This window comes from Doryrhamphus excisus, linkage group LG3, assembly GCF_037039965.1.
Source record: "Doryrhamphus excisus strain RoL-2023G ecotype Guam linkage group LG3, RoL_Dexc_Guam_v1.1, whole genome shotgun sequence".
NCBI classification, from domain to species: Eukaryota; Metazoa; Chordata; class Actinopteri; order Syngnathiformes; family Syngnathidae; genus Doryrhamphus; species Doryrhamphus excisus.
This window is the reverse complement of record NC_136359.1, coordinates 18790698-18809491: the sequence shown is the minus strand read 5'-3', so window position 1 is coordinate 18809491 and position 18794 is coordinate 18790698. Positions and strand designations below refer to the sequence as shown.

The following is an 18794-nucleotide window of genomic DNA, read 5'->3' as shown; positions in this document are numbered from 1 at the left end:
CTGCAAAGACCAATAGGAAGACATCCATCCATCCATTTTCTACCGATTATCCTCACAAGGTTTGCGGGCATGCTGGAGCCTATCCCAGCATGTCTTCAGGTGAGAGGTGGGGTACACACTGGACTGATCGCTAGCCAATCACAGGGCACATATAGACATACAACCATTCACACTCATACCTATGGACAATTTGGAGTCACCAATTAACCTAGCATGTTTTTGGAATGTGGGAGAAAACCCATGCATGCACTGGGAGAACACGCAAATTCCATACAGAGATGCCCAAGTGGGAATCGAACCCCGGTCTCCTAGCTTTGTGGCCTGCATGCTAAACACTCATTCACCGTGCAGCCTAATGGGAAGACAATGGCCCTAAATTTGCTTTTTTGAAGGCCTTACTGCTCCTTTTTGTCTTCCACAAGTTTTTTGACCCATAAGAACAAAGCAACCCCCCAAAAAACACATCAGTATTACACTGTTCCGGCTTTGCTCATGTTACTGCTGCTGCACATTTCTAGTGTTAGATGCTCTTAGGAGTCACTGTGCTCTTTTTCAAAATACCAGAATTCTAACCCATCATCATTATTTAAATGTACAAAGTTCTCCAAAATTGAGACGTGTGAGAAAGTAAGGTGAGCATGGGTGCTGAGTGGTACGGTGAGCTTTGCACGGCGTCTTGAGTGGAGCTTCAGCATCCAGTGGGCAGGAAACAATGACATCAGGGAGAGAGAAGGAGGGGAGTTGGGGGTGGGAGGACGGGAGTATGAGTGAGAGAAAAATGCTGTAATCCAGCAGGCTCACTAGGTGCAAATGGAAACAGGTCTACAATCCTCCATCTTGTATTTCTCTGTCCATTCCTTGTGGGTACAAAGATGCACTCCTGCAACATACATGAATGATCTATATCATCACTAATACTGTCTGTTCTGCATCATGTGCATTCAAGGCTGGAAATAAACTACATGTGGAGAAATCATACAAATGACAGCAATAAAAGTAGTTTACTTTGACTGAGATGACAAATGCCTGCAATATTTTTCCATGGTGTGTGCAGTGATTCAGCAGGTCCACCACAGCACATCTGGCTCTGTGGGGGCTTCAGCTTGATGAGGCACAGATGTAGAAGAGAAGCACTGCACAGCAGCAAGATTCCTTTGGAGGCGTCCCAACGTCATTGACCCTGCACCAATCCCCCCCCAGATTGGTCGCAAAACAGTACCAGACAGGAGGCCATGGAAATGCAATAGAATTGCCCTTATACAGCGTGCTTTAGTGATGCCTGAGTGATTTATTTCCCTGATGACAGAGTGAAAACCCTTGAACTGTGGATGAGACCTTTAAGGTATGTTGAAACAGTAACATATCAGTGCAGCAGGAACTCACGACAGTCACACCTCAGTTCCAAGTCTGCTTTGTAAAGACCAATGCAGGGCAGCCTTAAAACACCTCATACACAGCTATAATGAACTTGTTACAATACAACAATAACAAAAACATAGGTGCATTGTAAAATGGATATCTCTCTGTGTCAATCAAAACTGAGCATTATTCACTTTAGAAGCACATAATTGTTTACAGCACAAGCATATTGTGCCCTCTGGTGCTTAGATTGCAGCCTTGAAGAAGCCTGGTACAGCCATCCATCCATTTTCCATATCGCTTCTCCTCGAGGGCATGCTGGAGCCTATCCCAGCTGTCTTCAGGCAAGAGGCAGGGTACACCCTGGACTGGTCGCCAGCCAATCACAGGGCACATAGACAACCTTTCACACCACATTCACATCCATACTTATGGATTGGACACAGGCACACAAAATAGCCTATTTTAATAAACATTTTGAACACAAATCTGCTGAATGGCGAATATGGTGATTCCCAGGCTTTTTGCAGCACAAATCACAGAACACGGGTTCATTTTAAACAGCATTTATTTAGCTTTCTCCATACAATACATTTAATGTACAACAGCACATACTGTATTCTGAAAGAACTCTCAGTATAAAATAGGGCGTCTACAATCAATTACAGTCATAAAATGCTCTGAGGGACATGACAAAGACAGCGACGGTAAAACAGCTTCATACAGTATAAAGCGCAGGGTGTGGAGAGACATGATTGTATTTGCTGAGCCACTGCTGGATCGCAAGCAGAACTTCATACCTCACATCCTCTCAGAGCATCTGAGAGCCTGCAAAAGACCCGTTTCTTTCTTTTCTCTCTTGTTATAGTTTTTGCAACCGAGAACTTGAAAACAAAAAATATGATCTAGGACAGCTGCTGTAGAATATATAGTTGGTTATACTTACTCGGCCATGGTTGGATATTTGCTAGAACTCATGACCAAAGCATACAGTATAACAGCCTTAGCCTTAGTCATATAGTGAGCGGTTTGTAGCTCGTAAGACTTGTTTCTCAGTGTTCACACTTAAAAACACAGCTAATTATACTCCACTGTCACTGAAGCCACAACAAAACCAGCTCATTCCAACATGGTCAATATGAGTCTTTTAATACAAATTAAAAAAGTTGACTACAAACTGCTACTTTTTGTACATTTGTCCATGTGTACCAGAGTGCGTATGGGCCTATATCGTGCTCATAAATGTCTAGTGCACACAACAAGGACCTGCGTCTTGGATAAGTTGCCAATATGTAGTGCTTCGGCTGCAAAATGCACATTATATAATGAGTCCAATTGAGAGAAGGTCAGCGTACAAGCGGACATAGAAATAGGTACTGTGAGGCCAAATGAACATCAGGAGAGAGAAAGGTGAGATTTGTCTCAAGTCTTGAGGTAAGCAAAGTGTTTTAGTATAATGCCCTACAATCATACATCTTACAATCATTAATTCTCTATATACAAACTTCCTGATTTACATACACTGTACTGCTCCTCAGCTTCAAATAGAAGAAAAGCAAAGCGTGCGATCAGTGTGGTGCAATGTTTGGAGCAAGGCGGAGGAGGAGGAGGAGGACCTGACTGGATGAGGTGGCCGCTAATGAACAGTATGGCTCCTGAAGGTGGCTGTTTCTTTTGCATACGACACATAGTTTATCTACAACAGTGCAAAATTCCTCGTCAGTCGCAGAACGCTTGCAAAACAACTGGCCAAACTGCGTTTGATGAAGAATGAAGATGTTCTGGCAACAACGAGAGTAGGTCAGTAGTCGTGACCTGCCTGAGGTCAGCTGTCTACTACCATGCAAGAATGGAGAGGGCTACCGTGGCACTGAGGCTGAGGCTGAAAGCAAACAAAAAGCAGTGGGCGAGCACTTGAGCTTACATGATTATATGAGATGTAGGCACCATTACCGTTACCTTCTTAGAAGACAAAGTGGAGCTCATTTACATGTCAAGCCATCTCCAAAAGCGCCGATCAACAGCTGCGCTGCCTGATGTGTATCTACAGAGGTGATGAACTATGAATGTGCTATAGGAATAAAAGGTTTGCGACAGACCAATGGCGACATGACAGACCAATGGCGACATGACAGACCAATGGCGACATGACATCAACAAGCTTTACCATGGAGGAAGAGGAGGCTAGGATGCTACAGTACTAGTGCTACCTGAACATGCTACAGATTGAGACACTTTCACACAAGCACAAAGCACGAACCAGCTTTGCTGAGGAGTCCTAACCCACTCTTGGCTGATGCCATATTGTTATTTATAGAATTTGACTTATGTTCCAGTATTTAGTACCACCTTAAACCCATGAAAGTACCATTTTTGCAGCTAGATCAAGTACTTAGTAAAGCTGGCTTATTGTGTGGAGGAAAGCACCCCATCTCTATTCACTTCCTGTCATACAAGACACACGCAAATCACACATGCACACTTTGTGAGGTCATTCATTCTGCCCCTAGAGAAGCCAGACGAGTCAACCACGGCCAAAACGCCCTCACCACACATCGCAAGTTTGTTAACTTGCTCAAGCACACAAGCCCTGAAGTTAGTCACACAGCACTGACATTTTGATTATCATTGAGAGCTGGAATTGCATACTGTCCCAAACATCTCCTACAGAAGCGCACCTCATCAATGGCAGCTCAGTCATTTCCACACACACATGCTTTAACAAGCCAAAAGCAATACAATCACATGCTCACTAATGGAATGTCCACAAATCTTATATTAGACCTTCAGCTTAAGTCATATCAAGCTTTAATGGTGAAAAACAGTATAGTTTTAGGATTTAGTTAAAATCTTGACTTCACTCATATTCTATAAAAATGGAAATGGTTGTTCAACCAAACAAAAACATAGCTTTTTTTCCTCACTTGAAAATATAGCCAACGATTGACCTGTAGACCTATTCCATCAGACCGTGCCCCTTGACAGTCTGTCTGGACTATGGTGTCCTTTCTAGACCAAGACCGCAATGGCAAGCTAATGTGAAGCCACTTCCCTGCTCAATGGTTCCTGCTTGTAACCTATTGTGCTGCTGTTTTGACCCTGTGAATAGCGCTGACAATATGCCTGATGTCCTTCTGTTGCATCACAGATGGGTGGGAGAGTGCAAGTGAGTCTCATGCCACACTGGTCTTTGAAATGCCAACACAAGCAGGCTGAGGTCCACAACAAACCGGAAACAGGCGGAGGTGTGACCACAAGAACATGGCAGCTATTTAATTAGCTACTTAATTCTCAGAAAAGTGCAATCATTGACTTTCTTGATTTGTGAAAAATTATCTGTCCTGACAGTTGACTGTTCTGTGCTAAAATAAATAATTAAAATAATATAGCTCTGCCCCCCCATCCCTCAAAAAAATATAAAAAAAAAAAAGAGAGAGAAAAGTGCAGCACCCCAGCATCACAGAAAGGGGGACGTGTGAATAGATTGGTAACAGGGAGGAGTGTTCTTCAGCGAGCTCTCTGGGAGGAAGTTACACACTCACGTTACAGACACACACATACAGCACCCTAACATACGCCGACTCTAGCTTAGATGAGTCTGGCGTCACCCTCCACGTCAGATGGTAGATCACACACTCCTGTAAAATGCATCTCCTTTCCCTTGCTTCCCTGCGCCGTCGCAACTTTGGCCACTCGCTCTCCCAGGTTGGGAGAAGGCTGCTGAGCCTGTGGCTCTGGCGATGCCCCACGGGGGATACCACCTGCCCGTCTCTCTTTCAGGAAGACCTCTAGTCGGCGAAGCATCTGCTTGGGGTTCTTTTTGGCAAACAGCTCCACTTCTGAAAGGTTAGAACGTACATCAACTGAGACTGATATTGAGAGGACAAGCTGCAAAATAACAGTGAGCAGCCTGGCACCATGTGCAGTATAGTCTTTATGAGGACGCTTATCTAAAGCTGGATATTGCCTAGCACCACAGCAAATCTACTGCTTGTGCTTACATACTGTTTGATGGACAACAAAAGCTGTCATACTGGCACACTTGTTCAATTCTGGGCAAGCCAGATGATGCAGCTTTACTTACCTTTTAGTACAAAGCCAGAGTCGGCAATAGTTTTCTGTTGGGTCTTCCACAGTTGGTACAGGTGCAGATATGTGGCCACATAAAACTCATTCAACACACCAACCACTTGCTGACGACGATTGCACTCCCTATTGAGGTCAAAGGTAAATAAAAAGGTTTGCATGGCTGATGTGCTATAGAAGAATAGGATGTATAAAGAGATATTGAGGACTCACTTAGACAAGGCCTCTTCTCTGAGTACTTGAAGAGCAATGCGGGTCATGTTGATTGACATCACACTAAATGGAAAGTTCTGGGAACACACAGACACACCAAAATTTACAAACCGTTGCAGAGACTAGAAAACAATGTTCTTTCAGTGTGTCTTACACATCCATTGATTTGTGGCGGTTTGCTCATAAACATATTATACACACCTGGTCTGCCAAAGTATAAGAAGACCGTGGCACAGAGGCACTGGTATTGCCATCTTAGGGACTTTGTGACACTTTGGGCGGCATGACATGATAGCAGGTATCGCTCTTTTCAATTAGCATAGAGTGCTGCCACAGGCCACTTAACCCATTTAAAAGCATATGTTGTATCGGACATTGAAAAAAAACAACAGAAAGAAGAGACAGGAGAAAGTTAATTTGTAGTTGTAAACATACTGTATTTGTTTTGCTTGTCACCTTTTCTAATGCCTTGTGGACAATTAAGAAAATTTGACTGTGTCATTTTTATTATTATTTTTATTTTTTTGACGACTTATGTCATTCCCCAACCTGGCAACCCAAACTGCCACAAATAGTTTGCAGTCCTGTGGGAAACACGACTAACACTGTATCCCACCAGACATCTTTCAAATTTTCTCATCCAATGCAATATGTACATAGATGAAACAGTTAGAGAACCTTAGTGGGAAGTTAGTAGATTACCATTTTTCAACCCTTTGACAAATCTGCAATAAATCTTTCAAAGATATACAGTATATCATTTTTGTTTCAAATTGAGAAGTAGTTTGTAATAATTGTAATAATAATGTAATAATTGTACAAGAATGTGACATAATGTCCAAAACAAAACTGACACACAAAAATATGCATCCCCTGTAAGTGAAATGCATCAAAATTGAAAACAAATACTTGGTTTCATATTTCTTAAGATGGTTGTCGTGTGCAGAAAATGTGGTTCAAATTTTTTGGTCCGGGAGGAAAAAGTATGAGGCTACCGCTGTTAACTGTTCACCAACCACAATAGCCCTCGGACAGTATCAAACAAAACGTACACGCATATTGGAAGTGTAAGATGAGACAGTGATACCTGAGTAGGGTGTTGTGATAACTTGTAGATATCTCGAGCCAATGGCAGAGTCTCTGGGTCCATCACAAAGTACAGAGTGTGCATAAGTCCCAGGAAACCAGTGCCACGTAGATCAGTGGCTGGGTCTGTACCTAGAATGCAAACAGTACAGATAACCATCATTACATCTTTAACGATTGTGAAGATGCTGTTTTAAATATAAACCTATTCCCTGGATGTTAAATGATATGCAGTGTTGAGGCATTTTACCCTGAAAGCCAATGTTTTCCCAGTGCGTCCCATAACGAGGACAGTCCAGCCTGCAGCCGATGAGCCTTTTATAAATGGTTTGGAGAACTCGCATGTGGACTGTCTGGCTGTTGTCTACGTGGTCTATAGTAAACAGATATAAGGTCTGTGGTTACCAACTCAACCCAAGAATGACCGCACAAACAGGAATGATGCTCACATTGCGCAATGGCAAAGACAAGATCTCGCTCCTCCAGGAGTTCCCTGTGCAGTCGAGGGGGTCCAAACAGGAAGTGCGTGATCGCAGCGAGACCTGTCCTGCGAATAGTTGGCTGGATGTTCTTCTAAAATTGGTATGAAAACAAAACAAACTAAATATATCATATGTACTGTGACACAGAGAGCTATCAAACAATAGTTTCTCTTATCGTACTTCAATTTATTTTTTCTGATTTACTCTCATTTACATAGATTTCATTTACAACACCACTTATCCTGTTGGGGGAGTTTGAGTTTAACCCAGCTAACTTCAAGCCACATGCTAGTATAAGCGATTATAAACGATTCACACTGACAAAGTCATGGAGTGGGCACATACGTTTTTGTCTGAATAAATCAAAATTCTTCACTTACTACATTCTGCATCACAATGCAGCCCTGTGAAAATATAAGGATAATGCAAAATATCTTTAAGTTTACAATTATTAGACAAATTGTCAATGACTTATGGACAATTAGTCTCCCCTGTGCCCCAGCAAAGATGTGTTGGCTGATGGTGGCCTGTTAGTCCCCTAAAGGTGTAGACCAAATTTCTTGGTGATGTGGCTCAACACTTACAGTACTTACAGTAGGTACTTTGCATCAAGCATTGAGCTGCGTGATGTGTGTATCAATCCGATTTATGAGGTGAAACTTTGGGGTTTGAGAACAGTGCCACCATGTGGTGTATTTGTTGGTGCATGCCAAACTTTAATCCTTATTTGTGCAGCGGTTTAAGAAACTGAGAAAAGAAGAGAAACAAATCCCTACAGTCCTGTGAAGATTGAACATGATAGCACAAACCAATCACACAAATGTGCACAAACCACATTCAGTATTTAATACCAGCTCCACACGGCCGTACCTTCACCTAAAGATGGAGCCATTAACAAATGTATTTTAAGGAGTTTCTTACAAGCAAGTCCCCGAGATCTGTAGTCTGGAAGTACTGTAGGGCTTCATTGAAAGAGATGAGTGGTGTGGGGTTCGAGTCCTCGGTGATAGCTGTGAGATTTTTTGACAAAGTATTTCATTTAGCTTGCCATATTACAGACATCAATGCATTGATACAAACGGATGAAACTGTGTGATGTCTCTGACCTGGCTGGATGTTCTCCAAGGCCTCCCACTCCTGTCTGGCCTTTTCCAGCTCCACATTTTCCTCTGTGGAGACACACATACAAATAAGTGATAGGTAATAAAATATCGCCACTGACCGGATAGTCTAATGCATTCCTCACACAACAGCCATCCTCCATATCTGAAGCAGTGTATCATTCAGAGGCCCTAAACTTTCTCCAAACTGACAACCTACATCCCAGGAGGTGTTTTATCCGCACAGCAGCCAGGTGTCTAGGATACATTAACTACTTCCTGTGGGAAGAAGATGTTAAACAAAAGTGTGTGTGTTGTGTTACCTGCAGGTTTAGGCTGGTCTCCTCCTGCTGCCAGACTCTGCAGGAGACCATTCTGCTTCAGTGCTGAAATCTGGAACACAAGCACAAAAATATTCACCTTTCATGGAAAAATATTCTTTTTTTCTTTGTGATTATTATATAGTGAGCAAAATCTATAACGAGAGTTACCACCGCAGTCGGTAGAAAATAATCACATCTTTGTCCTGGTTTCTCACTACATTAAGGATGGGATCGATCCAATGCAGTATCGGGTTCGAATCCATTATAGGTAACGGGGTCTGATACCAGCGGCAATGCCGATTCATGAGTCACATCTGTGCTTCAATGTTGTCAGCAAGCATAGCCAAAAGAGTATCACTCATACTGCACACAAGCGCACCGCCTGACTCCTTCCATGCCCCCACACACAATGGACATCTACAACGCAACCTTCAGAGTCGCTCGAATATCCTACTTGCAATATCATATTTCCTTGTAGAAAATAATTTATTACAGCCTCATCTAAACAATAACAATGTAGCACAGCAGGACATTAAGTGCAATGTTAAGAGTGTTGTCCTGTCTGTGAAGCCGTGAAAGTGGCAAGACTGGGCGCTTATGTATGTTTGGCGCTGCATGTGTGCAGACAGCTGGAATCGTTGATAATCTTTTGGCATGGTTGCATATTAAAGCAAATAGCTCTGGAATCGGATTTGTATCAGTAGTAGCAGATATCCAAATTCAGGTATTGAGATTGGATTATGAATAAAACATGTGTATAGGTGCATCTCCAAAGCCTAGATCACAGCCGCTGCGTAGTCTTTATGCAGAGTGACTAGCAGTCTGCATTGCTTTACAGGTCGATTGTCAAAGATATAGATGTTACACTTGTAAAAGTTAAAATTATGAAAACATTGTTAGTACAGTTAAAACTTAAAACTACAGTTAAAAAGATAATAATTTCAATTTCTTGCAGTAAAAATAATCTTGAAATATGAACAAATTTGAAGTTGACCAACAAAGGACAAGGACTATGGTCAAACTTAGAGGTTCCCAGTCTAGTGAGGACAAGCAGCATAGAAAATAGGTGGCTGGAAAAACTAAAATAATTCTATTTTGGTAACAGCAGAAAGGACACGTACTAGCAAATACAAATAGACAGAGTGGACATTGAAAGGGTGAACGAAGTCTAATTTCTGTGGATCATACTGGATGAAAATATGAACTGGAAATCTCACATCATAAATATTCAACATAAGGTGGCAAGAAATACTTCAATATTGAATCAAGATAAAATTGTTCTTAATCAATAATCACTCAATAGTCTTTACTGCTCCCTGGTATCACCATATGCAACTTATTGTGTGAAAATATGGCGTAATAACTATAAAATCCCCACTCGCTTAATGTGCTGCAAAAAAGATCAGTGAGGATAATCCATAATATCGCGTATAGAGAACATACAAATCCCTTATTTCTAAAATCACAAATATATTTTGAAAAAAGAACACAGGAAGTGAATAAATGTACTCCAATTGATGTGGAACTGATGGGGGGGTAGAATTGAATAAGCTTTGCTTACTCCTACTCCATCTGGACATGCGGAACTGTGAAGTGGATTATGTGATGTATTCCACTGTACCACACAAATTAGTGCCAGTTGTACTATCCTACTCTCAAACAGTAGTGAAAACTGTGAGGTAAATTACCGGCAGGGATGTGAGGGAGGCATTGCCATTGGTGTGGTCTTTGACATTATGACTGATAATCAATCCATTCATGACCTGAAACAAACAATTTTGCGGTTTTAGACAAAGATATTGCAGGAAGCGATTCAAAAGGTGGGACTACAACAGGAGAATGCATCATGGCACAGTACTCACAGGCTTTTGGTTCAAGTGTTCATTGGTAGTCTCGTCTGATGGTTCATGAGACAAACCATTTTGGCCCTAGGAGTAAAAAGTGGTGCAACACACAGCAGATTGTTATGAAATATACACAAGTTACACACAGAGCAAGAGCTGTTTTTGAGAACTTATATAAACCTCATTAAAGCAAGATGCCAGTTCATCCAATTGATGAAAAAAGTATAAAAAATATACAGGATAGTAGTGAAGGCCAGAGGAAAAAGGAAAGTTACAACGAGAAAACAAGCTGAGGATAAGAAGTGCTTTGTCAGCTGCCGCCATGGTAATGCAACAAGTGAGCCAGACCAGAGATTACAGCTAAAGTAGTGGAGAGAGCTGTTGACCTTAGGTCTTAAATTAAACACATGTGGCTGAACTGCTTACAACAAATGAGTTCTTAATTGTTTGACATAAAAAAAGTGCAGTGCAAGACGGAAAAATGTCTTGGGAAAGAGGGACAAAACAGCATCGACTTTCCTTAAACAGTCCAATTCAAAAGGTGAGATGATATTTGGAAGGTCAAATGTATTACCTCAAGGTGGAAAGTGACATCAGTGTCTTCTTCCATTGCATATGAGAGTGTTGGCTGGCTAGCGTCTTCCTGATTGTGGCCTCTAAAGGCTTGTGAAATCCTGGACTGAGATGGGCCGGGAAGCTGCTACAAGGACTAGCATGGTTTCTTTAGTGAACATGTGTAGTGACTGCTTTAACTCTTTTCTTCTTCTTCACATATATAAACGTCCACTGTCACAAGTTAGACTTCACCAAACTGGCATCAGATATCCAGGTAGTGCACATCTCTTTTTTTCCTTTGCAATAGTAACGATTATTGGGATTTAATGTTTGCCTTATTTCTCCTCCAAAAGTAGAACCTTGAGTGTGCACACTGAGAGGAATGTGCAGATATCAGTCTACCGCCTAGAGGAAATGGCGCGTTTCCCAAAACCCTCCCTCCTTCCTCCCCTCCGCAGGTCTGCTTGGCCAGTGGGTTTGCTCCTCATCACCATCAGAGGTGCCCAGAAGCTGGATAATGACATCGCTTTTCAGGGTTGAGCTCTCCTCATAGCAGACACTTCATTACTTTGGCGGTCAAGATAAATCCAATAAGGACTCAGAGCTAGCTGTACAATTCAATTGACTTGCAACAAAGCTGTGTTTTCTTCAGCGTCATGTGAAACAATGACACGTCCAACGTAAGAAGTGTAGGTGTCCACGGGAAGATGGAGCATGGGTGGGCTTCTTCTGTGCCAGAATCTTTAGGAGGTGGCCTCACATGCATTAAAATCTGCAACGTAAAGTTGGAAAAGTTTCACTTTGGGACACATAGATGTAGCGTTAAATAAGATTAGACACAAAATAGTAAATAATATTTGAGGTAAGATCCGGCAACACCAATTACCATGTTACTTATTTTAATTATGCACCAATTGTACACTTATAATTTTTGCCTTTACAAAGATAATAATGCTCTATGTCAGACAGATGTGAATTTCCCAATATATTAATTATTATATTATATTATTATTATTATATTATTATTATATTATTATATTATATTTATCATTTCTAATGCAGCACTGCACGCCCAATAATAAACATTCTGTTCAACTGTCTCTCACACTGTGCTAAGTAACAATAATTGAGCATCAACATAAGTCATAGAGAAAGGCTGATGGCGGTAAAGTTATGTGTGCATAATGAGAAATGTCGCACACCTGTAACCTGTTATCAACTACCAGAGTCATCATTCAAGACCTTTCACAGGAAGTACTTCTACCAATACTGCTGAAATATATATATTTTTAAAGACAATAAAACAATACTGTAAAACAGCCCGGTTGATACTGAAATTAAAATAACTGTGTCAAGACAGTATGATTAAGCATTGAGAAGAAACTGACAGCTGTAACGTCGACACAGTACAGTAGCTGACAGCTAGCTTGCAAGCTAGCAATATGTCAGCTAGCAACCCCGCAGGCACAAAGACGCAGGTAGAGCTTCATCTCCTGCAATGGAAGCCACCGTCGTGACACTTAAAAACAAAGCTGTCCATTATCACAGTGCATTGCAAAAGAAAACCGTGACATGAAAAGTGTGTGCAGGAGTGCTTGAAACCGCCTGGCTATCACAAGAAAGGCCAGCTGTCGGGCTAACTTAAGGGCTAACTGTAGCTCTATAGAACTGTAACAGGATGGAGTGTGAAGCCAAATCCCAATGCAAGTAAATGTAATTCGTTATCTTGGTTATATGAAGACGCAACAAAAAAGGACGCAGTTTACTCTGCCAATGCACATTGTCAAGTATGAAAAATTTAAAAGTACCTCAGTTTCTGATTGTTTCTCCCTCCAATCTCAGCTTCCCTTCCCCCGTCTAGCGGCCACTATAGTGCAATGCATCATGGGAATTGTCGTTTCCTGTGGCGCTCTGAATTCATTACGTCATTGGTCTCTGATATTTTTATGCTAGCTCAGATGGCGTGTTCCTTTTTAGGACACACGTTTCTGCACACTTCAGAGTAAAAAAAAAAAAACATTTTACCGGCCCGAAGCTATTTGTCAGAATGTTGTAAATATGGATGGATGTTATGGTAAACAGGTGTATCTCAATAAATTTGAATCATACAAAAGGTATTTTGATTTAGTTTAGGCTAGACCGACTCACGGCTCTGGATGTTTTTGCAGGTCATTTGCTGAATATGGTGCAAATCATACTGAATATTTTGCCCATTATCAAATTAGATGGGATACTGATAACGTTTTTGGATTGTATTAGCTGTAACCCAGGGATGTCCAAAGTTAGGACATTTGCTACTAGCAGCTCATGTCTTTATTGGCCTGTGGTACATTGTAGTAAAAGTAAAATTAAACAACGAAAAGCCAGTAAAAATTGGGAAAATAGAACAAAAAGTCACAATGTAAAAATAAAAGGCTGACATGTTGATACTAATAACAAATAATAACACAGTGATTTGTCCTTTTTCTAAAAAAAATGCATGTGACCAATGGGAGGAGTTTCTTTTTTTCAGAGCACCTTAATCACAATTCAATGTATATTACCTTTATGTCCAGGTTGTATGGTACCTTTTACCTGAAGTCAGCTAGAATAGGCTTCATCTCACCTATATGACCTTAATGAGGATAATCGGTATAGGAAATAGATGGACCTGGAATGATTTATGCTTATGGAAGGTCATTTGTTCTCTTTACAAATAAGCATAATATTGTTGGTGAATATTTGCTGTAGCTGCAAGCTTTAGACAGTTTGGATCAATTGGTTCAATACAAAAAGCTGCAAGGTCATACAAATATCCATTAGTTGATTTGCTGTTGGGGTTGAAATCCATTGTTACTTGATCATCTGAGCGAATGACCGACTGGCTTTGACAAACTCTCTGGCAGGCTGTCAGTCTAAAAAGCTATCAAAGAGCATCTCAGCTGGCTATTATTTTTTTAAAACTAGAATTCGGATCGCTCCCCTTCCAGGTGAAGAAGGGTGCATGCAAAATTGCGCTGCACACTTTCCACTTTCTCCTTTGTAAGTACAGTATTTAATGTCAATGTGAAGCCTGTTCTTACAGCATTTAAAAGTACTCATTCTCCTTGGTGCCTTTTGCTTCTGTGACAACACAATAAAATCAAGCAACCATAAATAATTGTTTATTCACACGGCAGTCATTGTAATTCAATGCAAGTGCACAATAGCAATAAATAAAGCACTGCAATAAAATTTCATAGCAGCGTAATGGGCATTACCCGAGATCTTATCTTTTTGAAACAATGCGTTTATTGCACTGAAGGCATAGGCGTAGTTCAATGAGAATGGACATGATGGAAATAGTCAGGGAACATAATGTATGATTGGTGTCAGAGCTGCAAAATCTCAGTGAAAGATTGCCCATTAAGTAATAGAAACACCCATTTATCAATTGATACAACACGTTGGCTCAGACTAGTCATCTAATCTTACTGTGATCAAGAGTGTGTATGATTTGTGATGCATGGAATATGAAGCATTTCTCTTTTGCCACTACTGAGGCATGTTGTGTCAGCAGGCTGGAGACATCGCCACAGAAACATGACTGGCCATCCTTTGCCTGAGGTGGTTGGCAAAGTCCACCTGTGTCTGAGAGAGCACTTTGTTGATGATGGTCTTCGGGATCCAGCCCTGCACACAACAAACACACGACAGTCTCACAAAATGAATCAATAGCTATGAAAAGACTTCTTTACCTTTAAATCTATATTGAGTAACCAGGTGAACTTGGTCTTATTCGGGTCTTCACTGCTGGGCTTCATAACTATACAGGTGGGCCCATTCTCCGCACTGGCAAATGTAAATGTGTAAATCCGTTAATGCAACAATATGTTGTACGTATATAATGGTGCAAGGCAGTCACTGTCCCAGTCATTCCTCACCGAACCACACCCCTCTGTTCAGGCATCTTTGGGTGCTGAGTGGACATTCCAGCGAGGAAACAGGAGGAGCCGCGGCGTTTGGCACAGCGAACACTGACAAAGTCCCGAGGCCCTACAACGTTGCCAGGTGTGTCTCCAGCTATCTCATGCGTCACCATTGTGTCCTGGCCGATCTTTTGAAGGATCTGTTGGATGAGAAGTTTTAGCACATCCTGTGACAGTGAAAGGAGATCCAGAATTATTACAGAAGCAGAAGCTTACCTTGACCTGCTTTACATTTGGGTTCCACTCCCCCATCTGCTCCATGTTCCCCACCAGCTCTTCATAAAGACTGTCTGGATGTTGCTCAAGCAGCACTTCCAGCCGAAACACTTTCCCGATGTCAGGCAACACTTTACTTAGGACTTTGTCTCCATTTTCCTGAGGAACATCACAAGCAAGTCAACTTCATCTTTATCTTGTACTACCACTTATGTTTTTCAGGGCCACAGATGAGATGGAGCCTTTTCCATCTGCAGGGTACACTCTGCATATGTGGCCAGTCAAGCACAGGCAGGGCGGCAGTACCGAATTTTTGACCTCACCGTAGCCCAACCCCCATGAGCCACCTCCCATACTAACAGTGTTGTCTATTCTTAAGTTGCTTTAGTATTGTTTGTAAATTGTGTTGTGTTCAGTTTGAGATCACAGTATGGATACCTCACACAACCACACAAGACTCAGCAGTCAGTAAGACTTGACTTTCAAAAGAAATGTAAGTTACAAAGTTACAAGTCTCCATCAATTAACAATAAACATCAACACATTCTACAAATTCTACACCAAACCTTTCTCTGAAAAAAACATAGCTGGCTTGGCTGCCGACTTGTAGCTTTTGTTCCCTCTGCTGTCTCTCCTTTCTCTGCCAATTTTTTTTCCTCTGAGGGGAACATCATGCTGCATCACCCCGAGCAGTGTGTACCAATGAGTCACTCAGCAGCAGGCTGTAATAACAACCCTTAAAACAACCTTTCGTGATTCCCACCAGGTGTAATGACCCTTCTGCATTTTTGCAAGGTGGGTATAAGTAGTCTCAGACTGTTTTGATTTGTTTAAGGCAACATTATTATTAAACTTTCACAGCAAAATGTTAGCAATTGTTTTGTTATTTTTTACAAGGTGTTTATATAAACATAACATATTTAAATAAAAGGGCTTTTATAGTACTCATCGTACTCACAGCAACAGTTTCAACGGTCCAGCCCTCCTGCTCACCGAGGATGCTGATAGCCCTCTGCAGTGCATTTTCACCTTGCTTCAAATAGGACATTTCCTCCTCACTGTATTCCTTCTCTCTAATCTGAGAACCTTAGAGCAAACATTTATTCAAATTAAAAACAGTTAGCTTGTGCTCTAGAGACAGAATGAATTAACTCACTAAGAAGGGAACTCCGTCTGTGGACTTGGCTGATCCAGTTACTCTGGCCTGGACCCACAAGTCGGTCCAGCTCATGGTGAATAGCCACAATAGCATTCTTTCTTAGACCTTGAGATGGATACACAAAGGCCACATTTTGATTAGAAATGATTTCAAAGCAGAGTTTCATGAAGAAAGCATGTATTTTATAAAGCATAACAAGAGAAAAGTGTTAGTCACTCACCTCTCATGTTCCTCATGTGGCGGTAGGAGATGCCAGCACACAGTTTAAAGGTTGCAGGCAGCATTTTTGCTCGAAGAGATCAAAAACCTATGAAAGCAAATATATTGCAATATTTACAGTATATGATATTCAGGTTTATAAAATATAATTGAGTTGATGACGGCGTTGTCAAAGGGACTTGGATTTCTGACTGTGGATGTCTGACTGGGCCTGTATATATACATAATTTGCCCACAAGGCCACTGCACTATCACCACAAAGATAAACACACGCACACAAACACACACATCACCTCACTCTTTGCCAAGGTTGCCTGTACACAACGAGCATTTCCTCAACTCTCAACACGTTGCTAGATAACGTCCAGTGCCCAAAGCCCACCGGATTGCTCAGAGAGGTCAGTGGGGGAGTGACTCATCTTATCCCTTCATGGTTTGAAACTGTCCAAACATTTGGGGAGAAAGTCTGTGGTTGGTTTGGCTCTTTTGCGGCTAACCTTCATCATGACTGATATCTTGCCCTGAGCTCCACGCACTTGTCACTTGTAATTGATGGTGAGCCATTAACCCTGACGTTGTCTACGTGTCTGACGCTACATCACCTTGATTCACTGTGGCAAAAGTCTAAACACAGCAAAAATCAATAAATTAAGTCATAAATCATTCCTACTAATATAATTTTCATAGCATATTTCAATCCAAACAAAGCCAATATGCTTGTTTTACGGAACAATTCTGGTATCCACAACTCACGTGTTGTATTTCACAATATCTTCTTTCTAACTGAAAACCTGAATGAAAAGCAGGTTTCACTTCCTCTGCTGCCTTCTGAACCGCAGATACAGCTGACCACGTCTTCTGTGCCCTCTGTATCCTGGAGAGGAGACCAAATGCAGGCCCTTGTCCGTCAGATTGGCACCACTGCTGAAATCGGTGTGCACAACGCGTGTTTCAAAATTGGAGCAATTGCTCACTCGCCACCGTCCACGCAAGTGGTGTGCGCTCATTGCATAGCCGAAACAGTGCCGAGACTGATGTGCACAGAGTAGTGGTCGCAGAGAGCACACTAGTCCCACCTATCAGCCCTGCATACAATGAAAGTTCCTCCTGCACTATAAGTGCCATAGTGTCTGCATGCTCCCAAATCTGTACTGAGGCGGTACTACCCCAAATGCCCATTTGCCCACACTTGCAAGTACAACGGGTTGAGACCGGGGCTTTATCCACCGTCCGACAGATGATCACATCGCAAGCCTCAAAAATTCACTCTTCCAAGTGCTCGCCCCCAAATGTCGCACCAATCTAAAGCTGAGTGAGACATTTTTGTGGCATGTTTTTGAAAGTGCAAAACTTCTATCACTCTCACAAAGACAGGAAGTTCCACACATGGCAGACATGCTTGTTCCAGATTCTGCAGTAGGGGCGGAGGGGATCGGCGTTATAAAAGAAGTATCAACTGATATTGATATCATGCTTTTTCACTGATATCGGCCGATACCAATCGGTGGCCGATCAATCGGCGCATCCCTAATTATTACATAATAAAACATAGGACCATCAATCTCATACTGATACTACCTTGGTAGTGTGCTGCTTTATACATTTAGGGTGAGGTTAAGTAGTACTGAAGTGGAAGCCGGTTCCATCATTTCACTTCATGTTACTAACACCCTGATGAGCCTTCCCATCAGTGCGACTCAATCACGCTCCGAATAATGAATGTCCAATGGCACTCTGTTTTGTCAAGCATCTCATGTTTTGACAACCCTGTTCAGCCCTGCGAGCAAAAGCAAAACTATCTAACAGTAATATTGTCTCAAAGGTTTGCTCGTCAACACTGCGTATAGGAAGAGCAACGGAAATGAGAGGCGCGTCATCTGATGGGTGTACTGCAACTTTTGTTTGTTTCTTTCCGCTTTTTTCTGATTACAAAGTCGCCACAGTGGATCCGCATCCTGATTTTGGCTTGAGCACTTTATATTCCGGATGCTCTTCCTGACAAATACCAAAGATTCTTACTGGTTGTGATTTGAACCCAGGGCATTAGCTACAAAATCCAGAATGCTAACCACTAAACCACTATAACATGTATAATAAATCAGGAATGTCGTAGGAAATCCCAATGAAAAACCCCTTGACCTATAACCTGGCGTCACACCAGCTGGATTGTAGGGATTGACCATCAGTCTCTGTGGCCTTCTGCTG

At 41.7% G+C, this 18794-nt stretch overlaps 2 protein-coding genes across 2 annotated transcripts; both read right to left on the bottom strand.

Moving 5' to 3' along the window:
* Positions 1-1913: 1913 nt before the first annotated feature.
* On the bottom strand, positions 1914-12979 carry elmod3 (ELMO/CED-12 domain containing 3). Its single transcript, XM_058071728.2, has 13 exons — positions 12857-12979; positions 11068-11820; positions 10512-10577; positions 10338-10412; positions 8650-8719; positions 8333-8395; positions 8148-8236; positions 7194-7317; positions 6995-7117; positions 6746-6876; positions 5659-5735; positions 5444-5571; positions 1914-5198 (listed from the first exon to the last, which is right to left on the bottom strand). Exons 2-13 carry the CDS (start codon positions 11101-11103, stop codon positions 4948-4950), a joined length of 1233 nt encoding a protein of 410 aa, XP_057927711.1. The 5' UTR covers positions 11104-11820; positions 12857-12979; the 3' UTR covers positions 1914-4947.
* A 1196-nt stretch (positions 12980-14175) lies between these two features.
* On the bottom strand, positions 14176-16768 carry star (steroidogenic acute regulatory protein). Its single transcript, XM_058070507.2, has 7 exons — positions 16591-16768; positions 16368-16475; positions 16170-16297; positions 15212-15370; positions 14951-15135; positions 14765-14858; positions 14176-14699 (listed from the first exon to the last, which is right to left on the bottom strand). Exons 1-7 carry the CDS (start codon positions 16652-16654, stop codon positions 14580-14582), a joined length of 858 nt encoding a protein of 285 aa, XP_057926490.2. The 5' UTR covers positions 16655-16768; the 3' UTR covers positions 14176-14579.
* Positions 16769-18794: the final 2026 nt, after the last annotated feature.